Source organism: Terrapene carolina, unplaced genomic scaffold, assembly GCF_002925995.2.
Source record: "Terrapene carolina triunguis isolate 2854851 unplaced genomic scaffold, T_m_triunguis-2.0 Scaffold66, whole genome shotgun sequence".
NCBI lineage: Eukaryota > Metazoa > Chordata > Testudines > Emydidae > Terrapene > Terrapene triunguis.
Window position 1 is genome coordinate 63,575,556 of NW_020664417.1, and position 25,482 is coordinate 63,601,037.

The 25,482-nt window shown below is 40.3% G+C and overlaps 1 protein-coding gene across 1 annotated transcript in view; it reads left to right on the top strand.

Moving 5' to 3' along the window:
* ARAP2 (ArfGAP with RhoGAP domain, ankyrin repeat and PH domain 2) overlaps nt 1-25,482 on the top strand; it is a 195,639-nt gene that overhangs the window by 27,403 nt on the left and 142,754 nt on the right. Inside the window, exons 4-7 of the mRNA XM_026648167.1 lie at nt 1,974-2,062; nt 2,925-3,287; nt 9,903-9,972; nt 21,788-21,908. Coding sequence (XP_026503952.1) covers nt 1,974-2,062; nt 2,925-3,287; nt 9,903-9,972; nt 21,788-21,908 — 643 coding nt within the window. The remainder of the gene's footprint in view (nt 1-1,973; nt 2,063-2,924; nt 3,288-9,902; nt 9,973-21,787; nt 21,909-25,482) is intronic.

Here is a 25,482-nt window from a genome sequence, read left to right on the forward strand (position 1 = left end):
TATTTTACCTCTGCGTATGGCCCTGGGGAGACTGATACTGGAATTATGTGGACAGTTCTGGTGTCAACATTTTAAAAAGGATGTTGAAAAATTGGACAGGATGCAGAAAAAGGTCACATGATTCAAAGTCTGGAGAAAATGCCTTATGGTTAATACCTCTGCAAGTATATAACTATTTCTATATTTACATGAACTAAAGATAAAGTCATGTGCTATTTGCCCCAACTAGGAAGGGAAAGAAGTCACACAAATGACTTTTTAAGCTTCTTGCTCCCCCCCATCCCTCCTTATGTGCAGAATGTCTTGCTAACACTGATTATTTAATTTTGTGCTTGAGGTTGAAAATACTTTTAAAAATGAACAAAATGCATCTTCTATACTTGTATTTAGGAGATGGAAAAAGATTTCTAGTCTAAGTTATGCCTTTGCAGTATTGGGAGTGTTGAAACTTATCGGTAATGCTACTTACCCTGGTTAGAATAGTTACAAAATAGAATACAAAAACACACCTAGGATGGTTATCAACAATCTCCTTTTTATAAAGGCACTACATGTAAAATTATTCTACCATTAAACAGGCCATGTACATTGGATTATCTGCCTAATAGAATGGAATTGCTATTTCTTTACAAACTCAGATCTCATTAAACACAACTGTTTACAATATAAACATGAATAATGTTGAGTCTTTCTACAGACCAAAAATACGCTGGTATTCTCTTAGTGTGGGTAATCAAAATTTCCAAGTTGTTAAAGGTAACACATACTACTAATGTTCAACTGCATCAGAATATGGTTTGTGGTGGTGGGAAAAGAAAGGTACTAAAATTTACTGAAAAAATCAGAAAACACTAGATATTCCAAATATCCTAGGTATGCATAAGAAAATACTATGTAGTTCTTAAGAAAAGTTTAATTATCAAAGTCTGTGTAACTCATATATACACACACACACACGTAGCAGACTAGTATTCTGGACTAGTTAGGTAAAGCCTGATCATTGTATATTCTAAGTGGCTGGGTGTTAGATGTTACACCACTGGGACAGGAAAGATGTCAAGGGAGCAGCTGGGAAGAATAGGCTGCAGTTTATATGGGCAATGTCTGGGGAAACCATTAATCAGTCACTAAGGTGTTATAGCTGAGAGATGAGTCAACATGAGGGAGCTGGGAATTCATGTGGTTATCTGCACTGAAGATTGGCTGGAAACCTGCCTGAGTTAAACCAGGGGGGGAAGGCAGCTGATTGGAGTGGAGAGGTCTGAGGAGCTGCCTGAGCAAGAAATGGTTTTATGTATTGATTAAACTATAGTACAAGTCAAACAATCTTGTTTTAGAAGCTACTTTTAAAAGGCATCCAATCTGAGGAGTCAGTTATATATATGTATGCTGGTGCACTCCGCACATGCTCAGTTTATGGTTGTCCTGTCTCTTTCTGTTGCTGAGATACAACCTTCAAATGTAAGTTTGATGTACAGCTTCTCCAACTGCCTCCCTCCCCCCCCCAGCAACAATAATGCTGGAAACTAAACCCTTCCTTTCCATCGCCATTTAGCTGGATATAAGTGCACTTCAAAGCTTAAATGGGTTTATTTATATGCTTCCATCATAAAACAGGAGCATATTGTGGGGTTTGGTTTTTTGTGTTCCAAAGGGTGTGGGAAACACAAGAAAACTGAATGTTAATGTAGTAATGTAATAAAGTTGTCAGATCAACTTTTGGAAGTTTGTTTTTTAAATAGGGAAAAGTGAAAATTTGTGAAATACTTACCTTTAAATAATTTGGTCCTTATTTGGAAGCATTTGAGATCACCTGTCCTTATATCGTATGCAAAGAAGAAGTGCTTAAATGTCAGAGTGGCACCTTTACTACTGTGGGTGTCGTGTTCCTGATTTTATATTTGCAAAAACATTGAGGTCATGTAGCAATCCAAACCAAATGCATGTCTCTATAATTGATTTCTTTTTTCCAGGAAATCTGTGGAAATGAATTCTTGGCTTTTGAAGAAAAAATTGAAGATGAGGAAGTGACTGAAGAGCATTGTCTTCATGATAAATCACGGTATTACTTATGAATTAAGGACAAGTTTAAACCTATTCTTACACCTGTCATCAACGTCTTTATTGAAATATAGTAAAATGGTTGACTTGCATCCCTGGGATCACAATCAGGATGGCATAATATGTTTATGGAGATCTGACCCCTCCCCAAAATCAGTCTGAGTTTGTAGTCTATGACAATCTGGGAACATCTTCCCCCTGGTTCCTGAACTTTGTTCAGACTTAAGTTGATGTAGTTTGAATCACCTTGTTCTGCTGGCGGTCCCTCCCATGAAAGCAGGGAAATTGTGAACTTTATCTTAGATACCTTCTAGGAGGCCGTTGCCTGCATGCTACCTTCATCTTCCCTTCCCCCCACCAACGCCAGTACTTACTTTTGGGGTGGGGCTGTGATACTTACCTCACACTCCAGCCCCAATCTACAACATATGGGAGCTGTCAACTGATGCCAATTTGCCCATTGAAGATTTTAAAGGGTTGACTTGATCTCACTTGGAAACAGGCCAGGCCACAGCCCTAAAGACATGAATGGGGTCCAGTATGCTGAGGACAATGAATTCCCTTTGAAGTTCTGCAAAATGCATAGAATCATAGAAGATTAGAGTTGGAAGAGACCTCAGGAAGTCATTCCGACCTCCTAATGAACCAATAAATATTGTGTTACTGCTAAACACAGTGATTGGGCATGGTAGGATTCACTCTTGGTCACTATTAAAGTAAATGTGGTTTGTTTCAGTGTAAGGTCTGTAACCTCATAGCAATTTAGAATGACTGTTTACAATAATTATTATTATTAGTTTTGTTTATTTATGCAATGTACTTATTTAATAAACCAAGAGTAAAATTCTGTTGGTTTCTTCTAGTGTATTTAATATCCAGAAAGGGAAAGCATCATCTGAGGACCATGTGAAAAATGAATTGATCTCTCAAGAGGATACATTTATGTTACCAGAACAACTTGCTAGTGAATCTGAATATACTACTGTGGAAGAATGTTCTCCGTATTTAAGAACAAAAAACCATAAAGCCAAAAAGTATTCTTCATTCCCTACTAAGAACCGAAGCAGAAATCTGGAACAGTCTGTTAAAGAATCAATTTATTTTCTGCCATTTGGTGATAAACAAATTATCACCCCGAACGATTCAATAACACCCTATGCCTGTTTTTATGGATCATCAGTAAAGAAGGTTAAAGCAGGGTGGTTGGATAAACTGTCACCTCAGGGGTATGTAGTATTTTCTATTATTATTTAATACTTCTTATGTTTTCGTGTTATGAAAATGAGTTATATTAGTCCAAATAGTAATTGTTTTCTTTTGGGAAAAAGTAGGATTTATAGGGGAACAGATGGGAACATTAGTAATAAATATGGTGTAGGTTTTTTCTTTTGAATTCTTTTCAATTTTTGAAATAATGTTGCTCATTCCAGAAATTGATTAATAGGTGCACTTAAGGAAAGATACGTTTTTAATGAAACAGTTAGCAAGCACTTACGAATTACAGGTTGTGAATTCTGCTATAAATTGTTATTGTGTCTTATCCTGAAACTTTTTAGAAAAGTTCTTCATTGGACCACAATCAGAAATACAATGGACTCTGGTGTTGTAAGTTTCCATTTACCAGACTTGTTGTAGGTACATATAAAAATTGCTTCCTAGATTGGAAACATTGCTGAGTTTCTCAGGCTTTTTGGTTCCAGTGCTGCCCTATCTTCTGATCTGATTCATAGCATTTTTTTTTTTTTTTTTTTTTTTTTAAGTTCATGAGGCACAATTTATTTTCTGGTCTAACCTTCTGCAAAGCACGCACAAAAGAACATCATCCATCACCTGAAGCCCATAACTTCTTTGAGCTACAGCATGTTTTTTAGAAAGACATCTAGTCTTGATTTAAAGACCACAAAGGCTGGAGAATCCACTATATCCTAGTTACATTGTTCTAATAGTTAATTACCCTGTTAAAATTTGCAGCTTTTCATAATATGAATTTGACTAGGTTTATTTTTTGAATCATTGAATCTCTTTCCTTTTTACCTTTTTGTGCTATATTAAAGAGCCATCTGCTGTCATATAGCTCTTTCCCATGTATGTACTTGTAGACTCTAATCAGGTCACTTGTGAACCTTATCTTCAGTAAACTAAATACATTAAACTTCTTTAGTTTTTCACTTTAAACCAGGTTTTCTAGACCTCTGATCATTCTTGTGTCTCTCTTCTTCTGAACTTTCTTCCAATTTGTCCACACATTTTTTGAAGTGTGGACACCTGAATGGAACACGATATTCCACTAATTCATAGATTCCCAGGCCAGAAGGGACCATTGAGATAATCTAATCTGACCTCTTGTATAACACAGGCCACAGAATTTCTCCCAAAAAATCCCTACAGCACATTTTTTTTTTTTAAAGGAAAAAACATCCAATTCTGATTTTTAAAATTGTCAGTGGAATCCACCACAACCCTTGGTAAATTGTTCCTATGGTTAATTACCCTCACGGTTTTAAAAACTCATGCCTTATTTCTAGTGTAAATTTGTCTAACTTCAACTTCCAATCATTGGATCCTGTTATACCTTTCTCTGCTAGATTGAAGAGCTGACTATCAAATATTTGTTCCCCATGTAGGTACTTATAGTCTGTAATCAAGTTGCTCCTTTACCTTCTCTTTGATAAGCTAAATTGAGGTCGTTGAGTCTATCAAGGATCTATCTATAAAACATGTTTTCTAATCCTTTAATCATTCTCATGGCTCTCCTCTGAACTTACTATTTGCAAAAGATATCAAACTGGCCATAACATTAAATAGTTAGCAGAGCTGTGCAGAACACTTACGTTGTAATTCATGTACCAATGAACTGAGTCATGGGCCCTATTTAAACTCCAAGTATGTGTCCCACACTTTAGGAAAAGCTGTGTAACAAGATGCTAAATAGAACTTATACCCTGAGAATTCTATTTGATGTTAATTGCAAATCTTAAAATTAGAGCACAATTTTTCTCTCTCCACTTAATTCTCTAAAAAATATAAAGCCACTCAGTTTACTTGGTATATAAAACTGAATTTCCTTTTTCCTCTGCACAGCATGTTGAGGTAGTACTTGTAGGATTTATTGACATTTTTAATGGAAACTGGATTTTACACTGGCCTTTTCAGGTTGAGAACAGTTATGATTTATTGTTGTCATAAAATACATGTTAGTTAATTAAACCAGAGCTGCTGTTATTTAATTAAAGTTTTGATAAACTCTCACAGTCTACTAATCTTAAAACAGAGCACTCATTTAGCAGGAAGGGAAATAATGTTGGGAAAAAAGATGTTAGAGAGGGGTCTCATTCTTGCTTAATTAACTGTTTAATACGTTTTAGAATTGAAACTCATATACAGATAACTAATGGGCCGTCAACATTTTTAATGAACAGAATGGACTATTTCAGGTTCATGCAGTTTTTTTTTTAAAGTGGTCTTTATATAGAGTTTATCATCTCCGTTTGCTGTTAATAATCATAGAATCATAGAATATCAGAGTTGAAAGGGACCTCACGAGGTCATCTAGTCCAACTCCCTGCTCAAAGCAGGACCAATCCCCAACTAAATCAAAAATACAAATCATGTTAAATCACTCCAGTTAATAATGCATTTTTTTTTAATGGAATTTTGTTTCATATATTGTACTCGGTAGTCCATGGCCTTGAGTAGGTGCAAACTCTGGGAATAGGGGTGTGGGTGGTAAATGGCTTGTTGGTCATGTGAACTGTATCCTGAAGTGCCCTTTTTGGGGGGGATGGCAATAGGGTGACAGATGTCCTGATTTTATAGGGACAATCGCGATATTTGGAGCTTTTTCTTATATAGGCACCTATTACCCCCCACCCCATCCTGATTTTTCACATTTACTATCTGGTCACCCTAGATGGCAATGAGCCAGTTGCTACAGGTTCTCAAACTTCTCTCTTGGGGCTCCAAGCAGGGGTTGAAAGTAAGCCGGTCTGGTCCGGTGTACCGGCAAGAGCCAGTACGCAGCCGACTGTACTGGCAGGGGGCAGCTTCTCCCAGGCCGGCGATTTAAAGGGCCCGGGGCTCCCGGCAGTGGCTGGAGCCTCAGGCCCTTTAAATCGCTGCCCGAGCCCCGGGGCTCCCGGCCGCCACCACAGCTACTGCTACCATGGGCCTCCGGCGGTGATTTAAAGAGCCCGGGGATTTAAAGGCCCCACCTCTTTTGGTTTGAGGCCCCACTCCCTGCTCAGGACTCCAGCGTATTGGTAAGTCCTTTAAGTTACTTTCACCCATGGCTCCAAGGCACCTAAAACCTTAACTCTGTCTCCATGAGGAGCAGCCAATCCTTGATCCCCTGTACTTGTGGATCCTGTGTTCCTTTTCCTTATGACTTCTGGGAACACTGAAGATGGGACAGCAGCAAACCAAATCAGGGAACATTCTCACTTTTGCTGAGAGATTCCCAGGAAGGAGTGTGTGCCTAATGACAGAGGACTGAAGGGACAAGGGTGCGTGCAAATAATTGGCATGGACCTGAGTACATGTTTGCCTGCACTAGTCCCTGAACCCATCTGGGACTTCAGAAATTTATAGGAGTCCTAGTCTATTATTAGTCTAGTCTATTTCTTCCTATGGCTCTCATCCGAGAGAGGTTTTCTTTCCACTGTCTCTTTTTACTTGGCAACACTTCTTATGGTGAGCTCCCATTTTTCTTTAGATTAGGAATCTGATTTAGCATTCTTTGGATGATATCAAACATTTTGATGAGAGATTGAATAAAGGAGTACCGGATGTTTTCAGAGACTTCTGTGGCTTTGGCATGTACACATATAACTTTATGCACAATAATAATTCTATAAAATGTACAATTGATTTGAGTAATAATTCATCAAAGGAGTTCATCTTGTAGTGGGAGCCGGAGGGGGGGCAGGCTTTTAAAGGGATGCTATCAACATAAAGAAACCCACACCTGTCTGAAATTCTTCTATCTGTTGTTACAAACACCTAAGTTTCTCTAGAACAGTTTTGGGAGAAATTGTTGTTTCTTCAATTTGCTTATTTTTTTAACTTGAACACTGTATATTGAATTACACTGTTTGTCCTGTTTAGATGGTCAGTTCCCCCCATTTGTGTGTGTCGAAACAGCAGCATGGATGACAAAAAGATGTAGGGTGAAATCCTGATTCCATTGAAGTCGATGGCAAAAATCCCATTTATTTCAATGGGTCAGGAGTTTGTCATTTTAAAAAGCAAGAAAATGTGGCTCTAAAACTGCAGAGTTTCAGAAGTAGTATGATTTTCACCGTTTTTTTTTTTATATTACTGAAGATTAACTAGATAGTTTCTCATTAACCCTTGCAGTCTATTATTGCTGTTTATAAGCAGCAGAGATGGAATTTACAGACACAGATATTGGTTGTCAGATCCCTCCATTAAAGAATGACTTGCCACTCTGAAGTTCACCTGGGGACTGACGACAAAATATTTTAGCTGATCAGAACCATCATGACTGATCATAAGGAGATAAATAGTGTTAAACATCAATGTCCCAGGCCATTTAAGGCTTTGTAGATGATCAGCAAGTTTGAACTGAACCAGAGACGCTTATGTCAGCCTTTTCCACATGATTAGTAGGCAACTGCATTTTGCATCAGTCCTAGCTTTTGAGGTATCTTAAATGGTAGATTCAGACTGGAAGCGATGTAGGCAAAATTACTTTGGCAGAGTCCATGGTGCAGAGGAAGGATTATGGTCTCTTGGCCAGCTGAAGATGGTGGTAAACACTCTGGGAGTATTTTATCAGCACCTCTGGGCTGTGGTAGAGTGTGGCTTATGCTCTTGAGTGGTGGTTTCTTAGGGTAATCTACACTATGAAATTAGGTTGATTTTTAGAAGTCGATTTTTAGAAATCGATTTTATACAGTCAGTTGCGTATGTCCACACTAAGCGCATTAAGTCGGCGGAGTGCATCCTGACCACTATGGCTAGCATCAACTTACAGAGCGGTGCACTGTGGGTAGCTATCCCACAAATCCCGCCCATTGGAATTCTGGGTTAAGCGCCCAATGCCTGATGGGGCAAAAACATTGTCACGGGTGGTTTTGGGTACATGTTGTCAGTCGTCCCTCCCTCTGTGAAAGCAACTGTAGACAATTGTTTCGCGCCAGACACCAGGGCGATTAGAAGAGCACAGCAAGGCGCACTGCGCATCAAAGAGGCTTTGAAAACCAGTTTCATGACTGGCCAGGCTTCGGTGTGACAGTTGTGTGTTTCTTCTTGATGCAAACCCGCCCCCTTTGTTGATTTTAATTCCCTCTAAGCCAACCATCCTCCCACCTTCAAAATAAAGTAACTATTGTTTTGAAACCATGCATTCTTTATTAATTATAAAAAAAAAAAAAAAAAAAAAAGATAACGGACAAGGTAGCCCGGATGGGGTGGGGGAGAAGGGAAGGACAAGGTCACATTGCTTATTGTAGCCACACTAAAAATCAAACTGTTTGAATGACAGCCTTCGGTTGCTTGGGCCATCCTCTGGAGTGGAGTGGCTGGGTGCCCGGAGCCTCCCCCCTCCCCTCTGTGTTCTTGAGCGTCTGGGTGAGGAGGCTATGGAACATGAGGAGGAGGGTAGGCGGTTATACAGTGGATGTAGCGGGGGTCTGTGCTCTTGTTGGCTTTCCTGCAGCTCCAACAGACGCTTCATCATGTCAGTTAGCTCCCCCATTAGCCTCAGCATTGCGTCCTGCCTCCGCTCTTCGTGCTCACTTAATTCTTTCTTGGCCTCTGCCACTGAATGCCTCCATGCATTAAGCTGTGCCCTATCAGTGCAAGAGGACTGCATGAGCTCAGAAAACATGTCATTGCGAGTGCGTTTTTTTCGCCTTCTAAACTGAGATAACCTCATGGACGGAGATGATAGGGGAGCGTAGAAACATTCTACGCTCTACGATTCTGGGGGGACTGCATGGTCACCCGTGCTGCTGAGTTCGCCACGCTGACCAAACAGGAAATGAAATTCAAAAGTTCCCGGGGCTTTTCCTGTGTACCTGGCTAGTGCATCGGAGTTCAAAGTGCTGTCCAGAGCAGTCACAATGGAGCACTCTGGGATAGCTCCCAGAGGCCAATACAGTCGATTTGCGTCTGCACTACCCCAAATTCGATCCAGCAAAGTCGATTTTAGCACTACTCCCCTCGCCAGGGAGGAGTACAAAAGTTGTTGATTTTAAGAGCCCTTTAGGTCGACGGAACAGGGTTGGTTGTGCGGACAGTCATTTTTAAATCAACCTAATGCGGCTAAATTTGACCTAACCCCGTAGTGTAGACCAGGCCTTAGCTTCCTGTCCACTAGTGGGATGTACTGACATGGAAGTACAAGTAGACTTTGTCTGCAGGGATAGAGATGTGAAAGAAAACATCTTGCTTCTTCCAGATCCCCTGTGTGGTTTAAAATTCATTGCCTACTAAGCTGTAAAAGTAAATTGCTAAAAGTGCTTCAGTTTTTATTTGTTAATATTATCAATATAACCAAAAAAGGTGGTTATGATACGGAAGATTATAATGTTGATAAAAATATGAAATAGATCATAAATAAATTGGCAACACTGCACCTAATGGTAGTGATCATTCTTTTTTCTTGTATCTGAAACCAATATTTTAAAATATTGAAAAGATAATGTGGCTGAACTGAAAAATGAGACTGTTCTAATTTTGTAAATGTTTAGGCCTAAATACTGTTAGGCATGCTTCCACTCTTCCTATTGTTCTCTATTTTCCACTGGGAACTTTTCAATGTGGTACTACCTTTTTTTTTTATAATCATTTAAAAAAATTTCATTTTTAATTTACAGAAAACGTATGTTTCAGAAGCGCTGGGTTAAGTTTGATGGAGACAGTATTTCTTATTACAATAATGATAAGGTAAGCATCTTTTTGTGTGTGTGTGTGTGTGTGTGTGTATTTAAATAAGTATGTTTTGGTCTCCTACCATTTAACTGGAAAGGTAAAGTGCAGATGAGCTATGCTTACTGTAACATAAAAGAATTCAAAAATAAATATAAATTAGTATTTGTTTATAACTTGTTTCTAAATAGTATTTTCACTTGCAAAATATTAGGATGTGACACTATATTAAATGTTTCAAGATACTATTGGGATCTTCAGCTAATATTTCTTTTTTTCTGATCCCCTTCCTGACCTTTCCAGAGAGGTATTCTCAGAACTTTTGCTTTTTTTGTAGAAGACATGTGTACTGCAGAATATCTGAAAAACTGAACAAGATCATGCAAACCATACTGCAGGGATCAAATTCTATTTAGCCGATGGTAGTGACTTTTGTCCTGGCTTGTCATGGCAAGCTGAGCATGATGGATAAGCACTGATAAGCTTGAAAAAGGGATTGAATTTGGCACACATCTTTTTTTCATTAATCAGTGTGTGGTTTCTGTTCCTGATTTTAACTTTCTTCTGGGAATCTCCATATTGGACAAGACTGACTAGCTTTTATCTGAATTGGCTTGTATATAAAGCCAACAATATTCTAAGCTGTATAGTGCTATGCAGTTGGGGAGTGGAAAGAATTTCTTCCTGACGCCCACTGGCTATTGGCTTATACTTCCAAACCTGAGAATTGATGGCTACTAAACTTTTGCCACAGTTAGTGTAAATGAAGCAGCTCTTGTTACTCCCACTACTGTCCTGTGTGTGTGTGTGTGTTGTCTTGTGTTGAAAAATCTTATTAAACTATTTGTCTTGGCAACTGTAAATTCCATAGGTAAGTTATCTTTTGATATATGTTGTACAAAATAACTTTTTACCCATTTTAAATTAGTTGCATCAGGTTTTCATCAAAAGACTTCTTGTTCCTTGATGAAAATTGGTTATATAGGAGTTTTATGTAACGTTTCACTCTACTACTCTTCCAGATCACTGCTAAATATATTGAACACTATCAGTTCCAGGACTCATCCCCTGGGTACCTAGATATTTTGTTGCCGAAAGTTGGCCATTTATTCTTGTTCTTTGCTTCCTATCTCTCAAGCAGTATTCACCCACAAGAGGACTACCTCTTGCCCTATGGTTCACAAGATCCTGATCTTCTTTTAAGTAGAAGAAAATGAACTGAACTAAACTCCAGATCAAGACACACATTTGTGTGTGTGTGTGTGTGTGTGTGTTGGGGCTGAGAGTGTATGGATATGAGTTTATTTGAAACATCGAGAGCATTTTCTGGCAAAGAAACAATAGGAGTGCCTGGCTAAAACAAAACACCAGTGACCAAGGCCATCTCTCTTTGCAAAGACTGTGACTTTTCTGAAAGCTATGGTGGAGACCAATAATCAAAACTCCTGTAGGGGTTTTATATTATGATTATTTAGATCCTTAAGAACAAATGAGAAATGTATAGCACAGAATGGTCTGATATACTACCAGGGCATAAGGACTACACTGAAGGGGATAAGGAGATTAGACAAAAGCTGAATGATTTCTTTTCATGAATCTTCACCATGTAAATTAACTGAGGGTAAGGGAGAAGGCCTACCCAAGATTACTCTCTTACACTCGATGTAAAAGTAAGGCATGATCAGGGGGATGGAGAAAGTGATAGAATAATTTCAAGATTCAAATGGCAGTGAATCACTAGTCCTAGATGGCATTCACTCAAGGGCAGGAGCTGACGAACAAAGTAAAGCCACTAACAATATAGAGAATTCAGCATTTGACTGAAGCATGGTCACCATTGTAACTAATGTGTTGAAGAGAAAAGGTGCTAAAACTGACTTTATTATCGATTATTGAGCCATACATCTGTACTAGGTAAAACAATTAAAAAGATAACTGAAGATAAATGCTTGGGATGAGAGCCTCCCTGCCACCTCAGCCCTTACTACATTTGGTGCAGGAATGGGAGAAGCCAGTCATAAGGATGCCTTCTGAGGATCCCTCATAAACCCCAGCATAGGTGCGAATGTGTTTTGAGGAAGACAATAAGGAGCCTATAAAAGCCTGACTTAACATCTCTTTTTAGCCCCCTCTTCTTCTCACCCTTGGATTAGGGGAGCATGTTTTTGCTGGAACATATGTGAATTGGCCACGTGACATAGTCATACTTATGCAGATAATTGCAGAGCCTGCAGATCTCTAACTACACGAAATATCTTGACAATGAGGAGTCCGGTGGCACCTTAAAGACTAACAGATTTATTTGGGTATAAGCTTTCATGGGTAAAAAACTCACTTCTTCAGATGCATGGAGTGAGAATTACAGATGCAGGCATTATTATACTGCCATGTGAAGAGAAGGGAGTTACCTCAAAAGTGGAGAACCAGTGTTAACAAAGCCAATTCAGTCAGGGTGGATGTAGTCCACTCCCAATAATTGATGAGGAGGTGTCAATACCAAAAGAGGGAAAATTGCTTTTGTAGTGAGCCAGCCACTCCCAGTCCCTAATCAAGCCCAAATTAATGGTGTTAAATTTGCAAATGAATTGTAGCTCTGCAGTTTCTCTTTGAAGTCTGTTTTTGACGTTTTTTTGTTGCAGGATGGCTACTTTTAAATCTGTTGTTGAATGTTCAGGGAGATTGAAGTGTTCTCCTACTGGCTTTTGTATGTTACCATTCCTGATGTCTGATTTGTGTCCATTTATTCTTTTACGTAAAGACTGTCCGGTTTGGCCAATGTACATGGCAGAGGAGCATTGCTGGCACATGATGGCATATATCACATTAGAAGATGTGCAGGTGAATGAGCCCCTGATGGTGAGGCTGATGTGGTTGGGTCCTCTGATAGTGTCACTAGAGTAGATATGGGGACAGAATAGGCAACGGGGTTTGTTACAGGGATTGGTTCCTGAGTTAGTGTTTCTGTGGTGTGGTGTGTAGTTGCTGGTGAGTATTTGCTTCAGATTGGGGGGCTGTCTGTAAGCGAGACCTGCCTCCCAAGGTCTATGAGAGTGAGGGATCATTTTCCAGAATAGGTTGTAGATCGTTGATGATGTGCTGGAGAGGTTTTAGCTTGGGGCTGTACGTGATGGCCAGTGGTGTTCTGTTATGTTCCTTGTTAGGCCTGTTCTGTAGTAGGTGACTTCTGGGTACCCATCTCGCTCTGTCAGTCTGTTTCCTCACTTCCTGACCTGCCCATCTACTAATGTGATATATGCCATCAGGTGCCAGCAATGCCCCTCTGTACTGTAGTATCCGGGTTCCTTCCAGTAGTGTATTGAGCAGCATGACTAAAATCTGTCATGTGTGTTTTAACCTCTCACCAGGGAAAAAATTATGTGTGTAGTGTTTCTTGTAGGGTTTTGTTTTGAGATTTAACTGCAGGCTGAGGATAACAGTGATAAAATGCAGTGTTTTATTGCCTGTAAGCCCACAAGTCACTTTTAATAGTTATTCCTTTATTTTAAAAATGATCTAAAGAGTTTGTGTATATATAGAGTCTTCTTTTCATGGTGGTGTTAACTAGAGTGTGGATAACTCAAACTAACACCTCCCAAGTTAACATAGCTCGGTTGAGAACAGTCACACTGCAAAACAACATTCAAGAAACACAGCGTGAATGTTGTTAGCTGCACAGAGTAGCTGAATTTCTCGGTCCAGAGCACTTGAGCTTTAACCCATACCCCTGACAGGGCAGCTTGCTCAAGTTTAAAGCACCACTTAACTTGAGCTAGAGATTTTTGACGGGTGTTGGGTTTAGGGAAACACACGAGTTATACCTGGAACCAACGCTGCAGTGAAGACAAGTGTTCAGTGTGTTCCTCTGTGCAATATCTTCAGAAATCAGGTTCTACTCTGACAGAGAATGTTTTCTGTATTTTAAATGTCTAGTTTCATACTGTTTTTCACAAATACTAACACAAATTAATAATAAGCAAATCCATATTGTGAGGTGCCGACCTAACCAGTTTTATGTAGCTACTGCTAGTCCTTGGCAGCTTTTAACTACAAACAGCATTCACAGAGGTATACTAACGCTGCGTAGATGCTGAGAAGTTTAAAAATATTTCTGTATTTTATCTTGGAACACTACATATGCTAAATTGCCTTATCTGCTTCACTTTAATTGAGAACTTGCAGAAGGTGAAGGAGTGAGAAGGAGAAGTTTGCCAAATGGCAAATAAGTTAAAAAGAAAACTAAAGGGGTTGGGGGGAGTGAGAGAGTTGTATGTTTGACACCCCCACACACTTATACTCAGTCCTTCTAAGCAGCAGGGTCTTACCGAGTTTTCTGAACCACTTTTCTCTGACCTTGTTCAGCAATATCAAACCAGTAGAGTGGTTCTCTTTTAATAAGTACACATTTTTCTTTCTCGCATACCCGAATATAATATATGAAGAAAAATGTCCAATTTCCTGCAAGCAGTCATTGACCTTGATACTGTTCTTCACTGAGCCACTGATGCTGCTCATTTCTTATACGTACACAGGCTTGAGCAAGCTAGTGTGGTGAGAGCAACATCCTGTGTGGTTACATCCTTAACTGAGTGTGGTTAAGCGGAGAGAGTTTTATAAAAGGAAAATGCAATCTGAGGCTGCTTTTCAACAACCAAATCTGCATGTTTTTTTGTCTCAATGTGCTGTCTGTTTTTGACGTAAGGAACTACAATTCCACAAAACCTAAATTATAGTAAAGCAAAAATGTTGGTATGGTAAGGTTATCATTTCAAAAGTCTGAGGAGCTGGGACATATTAATTACAGCTGTATTGAAAATGATAAATTCGTTTCGTGTATGATTTTAGAATCTGATTTCATTCTGATTTGGAATGAAAACAAAAAATATAAAAATTATATGCAAAACAGAATGCAGATTATTATTATTTATTATTGAAAAGTCAAAATGGTTTGTTTTGATAGTTTTGAAACAAAATTCTGCCTACTGAGCTGAAGGAGAGCTGGGAGAACTGGCTCCTGGCTCAGACATTGCTTTCAGAGTTTGGGCTGCCAAAGAGCCAGGAGCCTGGAAGCCGGGGCCCCCAGCAGTTCTCCAGGCTGGCTGCTTAGGATCCGGCCAGGCAAGCTGTCAGGGAACCAGGGAAGGTTCTGTCAGAGCTGTGTCTGGGTTCTGTCAGACCTAAATCACAATCAAACCACCTCCACAAAAAGGCTAGATTTTGATGAATCTGCCCTCTCTGACAGAAAACCATTCCATCTGAGAACTTCTGACCGGTTGTGATATTAATATGAGTACTTCTGGTGGGGAAGGAAATAGCTGAATCTTTCTCATTTGATTGCTTATTTAGAAAGGTTTCTGAATGGCTCGGAAATTGTCCTCATCAGAAAAGAATATTTTTAATACTAGACGTTTATTTCCTGTGCATAAGAAGTAGCTATTGACAAATGATTGATAAACTATTCCAGTTTCATTGTATTTACAATATGTACAGAATGCAGCTGGATGTTAAGTTGTGTTGATTTTGCACAGTGCTAAAGCTTTACTTTTCACTTTCCTATCAGCTGGTACATACTCAGAACTTGTCATTGTTCCAACAGTCATTGTGTCTACCCACCCTCCAACACGGTTTGCGTTTCCCTATCTAAAAGCCAGATAAGCAAGCTCAATTCCCTCAGTCCATTGTGGACTTTCAGTCTCTTTGTGTAGGAGCTTCTCGTGCTATACCAGAGGGTCTCTTCCTCTCAGATGTTGTCACAGAGTCCCCGGGTGATGCTCTGGAACTGCTCCCCACAAAGCCAGTCAGGACTTTGGGGAGCCTCCTTTCCCTTGGAGCAGACTGTCTTCAGGGCAAGAAGCTCACTCGGATTTACCTTCCTGGGTCTGACCTTGGAGCATTCAGCATATGCCCCTCCATGCGCTTCCCACAGCGAGTCCGCCCAGGTGGGGTCCTGGGGAAGCCAGAGGGTTCTGCACCCCCCACTTCGCAGTCAGACGTGACTCTTAGCCAGCCAGTAAAACAGAGCTTTATTAGATGACAGGAACACGGTCTAAAAGAGAACTTGTAGGTACAGAGAACAGTACCCCTCCGCCAGGTCCATTCTGGGGCCCAGCGAGCCAGACAACCCTGTCTGCACTCACTTCCCGTCCCCAGCCAGCTCCCAACTGAAAAACCCCTCAAGCCCCTCCTTTCTGGCCTTTGTCTCTTTCCCGGGCCAGGAGGTCACCTGATCTTTGTTCCCCTTTAGCTAACCCCTTGCAGGGGGAAGGCCCCCAGCCATTTGTTGCTAGGAGACAAGTGCTGGCCATTTATGCATACTGGCCTTTATCCCACCACCTAGAGACTTAAGAAATGCATAGGGGAAACTGAGGCACCCACACAGTATTCAGAGGAAACATTAAGAACAGTCCCACTTCGTCACAGATGTAATAGTTAATGTAACAGCAATTACTTGAACTTCCTTAGAGATTTAAAAACACCCCATTCGTTTTTGTTAAATGCGTTGATCTTCTAGTGAAAGAGTGAAGGTGAGCTTTCAGCTGAGGCAGTCTGCAGTAACTTTAATTTTGGGATATTCTTCCTGTATTGGGTGAGACTGTATTAAAGTTAGTCATTTGCTCTTTCTGCTGCCTCAAATTGAGGTGAATAGATAAAACCCAAGTATAACAAGTCTAAATTCAATGTCATGACCATGTGAGTGTGCATGTTTACCTTTCAACTGTGGTAGTCTATTTCAACTGAGGGTGGCCGTGGGGGTGGAGGTGGTAAGTGCAGTTCAGGTGCTCTGCGTGATATAATCTTGTATCACATCTAAGCCACGGGAGTCATAAGTGAGAAGGATGTTCTGAGTAACTTGTGGCAGAGAGAAAAGAAGCATCTGTAGGATTTTAGTTTGCTATTGGTTGTGCTTCTGCTGCTCACATTTGTCCATCTCTACCTGCAAACACTTAGTAGCTGTATGTTCCAAATGTCTTGAGGTGAAAAAAGGGCTGGTTATGCCAACAAAGGATAAAGGCCTGGGGAAACATAACAGTGTAAGACCTATGTAAGTGTGCATAAAAAGAATGGTTTAGTGCATAGGGTACTGGACTGGGATTCTAAAGTTATGGGGTCAGTTCCTGGTTCAGTCAGAGACTTCCTTGGGCAAGCCGCTTCTTTATCTACTCTGTGTTCAGTTCCCCATATTTAAAAGTGGGGATTATATTTCCCAAACTCGCAGGGTGTTGTGATGATAAAATCCAATACAGATTGTGAGGCACTCTGAAATTATGTAGTGAGGTCCATATAAATATCTGGAGTGATAGATTTCAGCAGCATTTGTATATTGTCCAGCATATGTATATTTCTGCTATGCAACTCAATAGATCAAAAGATTGTTAATTTATAAAAGTATATAGTAAGACAGCTGCATGGCACTCCAGTGCCTTCGACATAAAATACAAAAAAACAATAAACTGAAAGTAGTAGTCAACCTCAACAACAGCCCCAACACAACTAGGCCTTCATAAGTGTCTCTGCTCCCAATGCTGTCCTTTGGGATCCCTTCCTGTGCCCTCCTTCCTAAGGGCATTGTAAACCTGGATCTGTGTGACCTGTGCTTCTGGACTTGGGGTGTCCAAGCCCATGCTTTTGGCCTGGTCTACACTACGGGATTAATTCGGATTTAGCAGCGTTAATTCGAATTAACCCTTCACCCGTCCACACAACAGAGCCATTTAGTTCGAATTAAAGGGCGCTTTAAATCGATTTCTGTACTCCACCTCGACGAGCGGAGTAGAGCCAAAATCGATTTTGTTAATTCGAATTAGGGTTAGTGTGGCCGCCACCACCGAATTAATGTGGTTAAAATTAATGGGGTAGTGTGGCCGCACACCACCGAATTAATGTGGTTAAAAACCGAATTAATGTGCTTAGTGTGGCCGCGCACAATCGAATTTATACAACCTGTTTCCCAAATTCGAATTATCTAAATTCGGATTAATCCCGTAGTGTAGACATACCCCTAGTGTCCACTCTGCATTGTAAACTTGGGTTTACAATTGCTGGGCCTGGGTGTCTTTGGCTAGGTCTACACTATCCGCCTGAATCGGCAGGTAGAAATCGATCTCTCGGGGATCGAATTATCGCGTCTCGTCGGGATGCGACAATCGATCCCCGAATCGACGCGCTTACTCCACCAGCGGAGGTAGGAGTAAGCGCTGTCGACGGGGAGCTGCGGAGGTCGATTTTGCTGCCGTCCTCACAGCGGGGTAAGTCGGCTCCGATACGCCGAATTCAGCTTCGCTATCCGCGTAGCTTAATTTGCGTATCTTAAATCGACCCCCCCCCCCCCGTAGTGAAGACTTGCCCTCAGTCATGCAAATGCTGCACTAGCCAGACCTTTTGATTTGGTTCGGAGGCTTGAGCTATGCCCTTGCTACAAAGTGATAGGGCTGGGACGCAAGTCTCAGCAGGCCTTGGACTCAGACCCACCTCCCAGCAGGGGCTTAAGTCCTTAGTCTTGAGTGCTTGCTGAGCTGAATCAGACATGTGTGGACGGTAGCGGGGTTTGGGCTCAAACCTGAATCTGGGTTTACAATGCAGTGTAGATATACCCTAAAGTCTGAGTAAATAGATACTCCTTGTAGTATGCCCCATCTGTCAAAAAACCTGGACTCTTTTAGATAAAGGAGGGGAAACTTTCCAAAGTAGAAGGCCCCTGATGGAGAACATTCTGCCACTTCCCTGCTTCTTTATTTTTTTATTTTGAGGGAGCTGTAGTATGAGAGTCATTGTTGATTGCAATACTGCCAGCATGGCACATGGGGGAGAGAGTCTCCCATGTAGGACGGCTTAGATAACACGCATCTAAGATTACCAACAAAATAACTAACTTGAACATAAAGGATGGGATGAACATTTTTATTTTATGTTATTTAATGGCTAGTTGGAGGGGATGGTTTTAACCATGAGCTACAGTGGTAAGAGGAAATGTAACATTTTAGCAATTTCTAATTGCAGAACTCTTTCCATCATCAGCCTGTCTTTTCTTGTATTTAGACCAAGTACAAGAACTTTCAGTCCCAAAGTCAATAGGAATAGAAGTGCCATCTCTAATCTGCCAGTAAAAAACACATAGTCTTACAGCAGCTGTGTAGCTAGTCATAGCTACAGCACCAGTTCTGGTAACTAGAGTTACCAAAGTCTTTCCATTTATAAATTCCTGTTCCAAGTTGCTCAGAAGTTCCTAAAATTTGACCTTCATTAAAATTTACCAGGTCTGTTCTCTGCCCTGAAGGGGTGTATATTTTCAATTTCGTCAAAATGCATTTGTGTTTCTTGATCCCAATGTCCAAAATGTGTTACCTGTCGGGGAGAGGAGAGAAACAGAGTACAAAGAAAAGTTATTTTTTAGCAAATACTATGAAATAAGAATAGTTGTTGGTCATATTAGCAATCTGATAGAGTAATGCTGCTACAGTACCTAACATAGCCAGTAGATGCCTGCAAACACCAGAACATAATTATATCTGAGTGCCGTTAGGGCATCTGCTATTGGAATTTGTTACCTTATGATTCTATTTTGTGAACTGTAAAAAAAATTTTAATGTGGCACCCAATTTTTTCTGACAAATGAATAGCTACTGTGTTAAAATCCCTTTTCAAAGAAAATATACCCTTAATGATATGGTTCTCTGTGTGTAATCCTTTATTTCATTGTGCTGACACACTAAGATTAAATTACCAAAACAGTAGTTCTTCACATAATTGTAGAAGTGATTGCTTGAAATAAAATGCATCATTTTTATTGCATCATTATATTTTTGATATATTGCAATTGTCCGAACAGCCTTCATTGAATATATATGTATTTAAAAGGGAAAAACGTGAGACATGTAGGATGTATTTACATAGATCAGTAATACAGTGAATAAATAGAAAATATATCTAGTGGGCGCTCAGCTTTTAACCTTAAAAATGATACATTGAGTGCAGACACAGAGGATAATTTTATTATAAAAAGATCTAGGTGGAAAATTATTGTAACTAGAATTTTTTTGTGGGAAACTGATTGAACCCTTTCCAGTCAGAAATATGTTGCTTTCTCACTTGCTAAATCCCAGTAGCATATTTGGGTTCTAATCAGAAGGCAGATTGACCCAAGCATAGAGGGGCTGGAAAAACCCAAGCTCTGAAGCCAAGCAGTTTTTTAAAAGTGCATTCTAGATCGGGGAGGGCAAACTATGGGCCACATCCGGCCCACCAGCCGTTTTAAGCCAGCCCTCAAGCTCCTGCTGGGGAGCAGGGTCTGGGGCTTGCCCCGCTCCATCCAGGGAGCAGGGTCAGGGGCCGCTCCACGTGGCTCGCGGAAGCAGCCACATGGCCCCGCTCCAGCACTGCACCCGGGGAGCAGGGTCGGGGGCTCCTCCACACAGCTCCCGGAAGCCGCGGCATGGCTCCCTTCTGGCTCCTATGCGCTTCATTGGCCCCCTCCAGCACTCCAACGGAGAAGGGACATGCCGCTACTACCAGGAGCCACTTGAGGTAAGCACTGCCCAGAGCCTGCACCCCTGAGCCTCTCCCCACACCCCAACCCCCTGCCTCAGCCCTGACCCCTCTCCCGCCCTCTGAACCCCTCGATCACAGGCCAGAGTACCCTCCTGCACCCCAACCCCCTCATCTCCAACCCCAACCCAGCCCGCACCCCCAGCTGGAGCCCTCCCCCCTGCAGCCCACTCCCCCAGCCCCGAGCCCCCCTCCCTCCCCCCCCCCCCTCATTTCTGGCCACACCCAAAGCCCACACCCCCAACCAGAGCCCTCACCCTCTCCCGCACCCCAACCCCAATTTTGTGAGCATTCATGGCCCACCATACAATTTCTATTCCCAGATGTGTCCCTCGGGCCAAAAAGTTTGCCCACCCCTTTTCTATACACTACTATCCTATCTGATTTTCCTGCATATGCACGCGCTCTCTCTCTCACTGGAACTTGAATACCTGTGATGTGTGATCCCATTGGTGTAAGGGATGGCTTGACCTTTTTGTTTAAAAAAAGCAAACAAAAAAACTAAAGTCGTGCTAAACTCTGGTAGGCTTTCTCCATCACCCCACCTCTATTTTGGGCCTTCTTGTCCCAAACACTGTTTTGGAGCCAGAGACCGCCACCCCCACCAAATTAGAAGTATTAGGACTCCCAGACATTTTGCCATGTTAGGGAGAAGAGAACATCTGAGCCTAGAGGGAGGTTCCCTAGTTCTTAATTCTTTTGTTACTGTTCTGCTGTATGGTCCCTTCTATCTCTGTCTCCATTCCAATCCCAGGCTAAAGGTAAAATCTATGCATCTCCTGTTCTCACTGACCAACTATGTGGAAAATACCTTCCTGGTGTTATGATGTCTGGGGGAAAAAGTTGACTTGGTTCTTCCCTGACACTGTTCAATGAGTCAAGTTTATCTGTGTAGCTGATGTTTCCTGAAGTCCTAGAGATACCCAAGACTGTGGTAAAACTAGGGTAAATTACAGTTGTCTACTGTCAGGCTGACAGTGGCATTTTGGAATACAGAGTTTCATGTAATTGGAGTTTATAAAATGTGGTTTTACTCTATATTGGATAATGTACCTGCATGGAGTCAGACTCCTTCTGAGAAAGGGGCAACTGTGGATAGCTACATAAGGGTGAAACTGGTGTTATGTAGCAAATTCTGAGGGGGCAGAAGTACTTTGGTAATCAATATGACTTATCAATAATGCAATAGACTGAATTAATATGTGAACTTTACAGGCATAATGGCATACATCTGAGTAGAACTACCTACAATTTTATGAAGTCGTATTAACTATTTTTATTGTTTTTGATATAGGAAGTTTACTCTAAGGGAATAATCCTGCTCTCAGCGATAGTTACAGTCAGAGTCCATGGGGAAAATAAATTTGAAGTTGTCACAGCTCATAGGACTTTTGTCTTCCGAGTGGAAAAGGAAGGTAAGCAGAGCACATATTTAAATGACAAATGTTAGCAGATCATATTGGTGGCTATAGGTAAATAACATTCCTAAAATCAATGTTTTTGTGTGCATGTTGTCACTTCCAGCAAGGTCACTGGGATCCAGCTATCTTGGGCTCATATGTTGTAGGTTTTTGTGACAGAATTTTACTCCATGGATAGATTACCTCCCAACTAGAGGAGAGACTGTTATCAACAGTCTTATGATTCCAAAGTTAGTCTAAAGGCCAAGTCATTGAGTCCTCTGTGCAGTTCAGCCCTAGGACTATTTGACAGTGATTGTCTTAGCCTGAGTTTTTCATTTACTAGAACCAAGTGCCTTTCCCATAGCCCAAACTGCCTATATTAAAGGCCTACTTTCCTAAAGCAAATTTGTGCTTTAATCAGATCTGCTGGAATATGCAGATTGTTTTATGTTGCTTGGTCAACTCTTTGAGGGACTTAATTGATAGAAATCCCAGTTTGAAGTACTGTATTGGTTAGGGAAAAAAAATAAAGGGTATTTTCCAGCAAGTTTTTTTTTTTTTAAGATGGCATAAAGCAAATTTTTTCTGGGTATTCTTTAACATTTATTAGAGCTACTTATAATCCCTGTACTTTCAGCCATCTGCTCTGAGTGACTGTTTAGTATAAAAATGACAAAGAGCAAAGTGAAGTTGATGGCTTGGATGTGGAGATCGAAGAAATCTGGCTTGGGTTTTCTGGTGGCTTATATTTAATGTCAAACGTGCAGTGTTTCCAATGAGGTTTTTGATAGTGAATAAGGTTAAATTAAACTAGAGGCCATAGTAATTTCTTGTAGATTTTTTTTTTATCAACCTGTAGAGTGTATTATGCAAAATCAATACCAAAAAGTGTGTACAGCTTGAGTTATTTATGAAAAATCCAATAAAAATGGAATATTAACTAGAATTTATTTATTTATTTACAGCAGTGTACACTAGCACCATTATAGTTAAAAGTCTGTCAGCATTTCCATTATCAACTCCAATTTTTTATGGGGTTATAGCTTGGCTATAAACATTTGCTCCAGGCTATAACTTTGAGTGCAGTATCCCAGCCTTATCAGGTTTGGCTCAAATCATTTCAGGCATTTTTACATTGTTGGCTGGCTTCAAAATAGATCTGCAATTTTTTTTAAAGATATTTTTGTTTTTTGTTTTTTTAACTGTTGCTCAAAAATATTTTCATTGTAACATGAAATTTTGTAGGGCCATAATCTGCTTTATGTACTAATGCCTTTGGATAATGAGAAAACAGATCAACTATTATTTTTTATTTATACGTTTTTTAAAGTGTTCCTCTGTATGCCCTATGATAAACTTTTTATATGGGTTACAAATTGTATTTTTCTTAAATGTGCAACCCTCCCTTGACAGAACAGCCTGCTTAGGCAGCTGTTGATTTACTGTTCTAAGTAGGTTTGGGACAAATAAAATGGTCCGTACCAATAACTAGAGCCATTTGAAGTATTCAGTAATGTATACACCCAAATTCCCTTTCCTGTATATGCACAAACTATTCTTGAACCAATCTCAACTTGCATGAATTTGTTCATGACTGAAAAATATTCAGAGGATGTTTCCAAGGGTTCCTGCCATTTGTGGCTTTGCATAAAGAATTCAAGAGCAGGATTTTTCAAATATATTTCAGTCTGAGGCTTGCTTGTGAATGCTTCGCTGTGAGAATATCAAAGCATGAATGCGCTTTCTTTTTGGTCACCTAAGTCACATGTTGTTGTTTCTGTTTCTGGATTGGTAGACCATAATGCTTGATAAACAGAAAGTGGGCCTGAATAAATCATAGTTCTCTGATTCTCTCATGGCTTGTCTAAACAGGTTTTGCTTCACTTTAGTTAAAGTTAGGTGGGTAGACAATTCCCCAGGGAGGTCAGGAGCATTTTCTGAAGAGTTACTCTATGAAGACGTAAGTAGGCATAGGGCATTGAGGGTATTTTAAAATATTTTCCTTACCTATTTTCCACAGAAGTATTATGCTCTGGCAGACATGGATCCCAGGCTTTTTGGGTAAAAGAAGAAAACTGGATTTAAAAATGAGGGGAGGAGAAACTAACTGTGAAATAAGTTTTGTGAGCTGCTTACAGTAGACTTTGCATTCATTTTTTTTCTTGTTCCAGATGCACAAAGTTTGTATGTGAGCAGTACTAATTGTGAAGACTTACCAGTCTTAGTACTGGGACAGGAGGTTTAAGACAACTGTCTCACATGGTAAATGTACACTGCAATGCACGGCTAGACATATGCACTAGCTCTGCTTGAGCTAGCATGCTCCAAATAGCTGTGTGGCTGGGTGTAACATGGGCAGCGGCTTGGGCTTGCTGTCAAAGTATGCCAGGGGTCCAGGCAGGTTTGTGCTTGGATGGCAGCTCAAGCTGCCACCCATGCTACCTCCAGCTACACTACTATGTTGAGCGTGCTAACTCGAGCACAGCTAGCGCATATCTGTCTACTTGTGCTGGGACGCCCGCTCCCAGCTGCAGTGTAGACATATCCACAGTTATGTTAATAAACAATGTCCCACTCCATTTTGAAATCTGAATATGATTTGATTAGAATTCAACAATGTTTGTGGAAAACCTTTTTTATATTAACTCCATATATGAGCTCATTGATGGAGCTACATGTTGAAATACCTTTTTTATGCACCTATTGATCTTTTGAACTATCCACTCTAAGAGATGTGCTTGAAACGCCTTTCCTGAGGTGATCTGTCAGACTGCTATTCTGTCTTCTTTAAGATTCCTCCATGACACACCCTTCTAAGATGATGTTTATAAGAATGGAGTTGAACAGACATTCATGCCACACCTTGCTGTGCACATACCTTTTGCTGAGTAACAACTTTTTGCTGTAATCCTTGTTCTGCCTCCCATGTCTGCACCCTATTATTTTGTCACCCTCTCTTTGCATTCTTTGGGATATGGATAAGGTCTGTTTGGCTGTAATCTAGACTTATAATACATTTTTAGGTGCTGTAACATATTAGAGTTAGTTAAAAAAAATTGAAAATTCAACACTGAAATTTTTTTCTGAAAAAAGAAAAATAATCAGTTTTGTACTGTTTCATAACTTATTCTGTGAATTAAATCTCCCAAAGCAAATGGAGTTAAAGCTTTCATCATAGTCCTGCCACAAGTGGGGGCAAGTCTAATAATAACTCTCATAATATTCATCATTAACATATATCTTGATCTTGGTCCTGTGCAATAACTGGACAGAGTGGATGAGTGAAGGACTGAATAGAATTGTATTACTTCAAATACTTGCTTTTGTAGCTTTTGTAAGCTGTTAAATTAATAATGCATGCAAAGAGTATTCAAACAGGCATTTCCTAAATTCCTTGGATAATGCAGACTTTAACAAGGTATACCTTAATGAAATAGACTGTAAATTGCAAAAATATTTTTGCATAAAAACATTAGCTATATTATCAGTATTATATAGGCCTAAATTTTCAGAAAATCCTGCTGATTTTGAGTTCCCCAATTTTTGGGTGCTGAACTTGAGATATCTTACTTCGACCATATTTCCA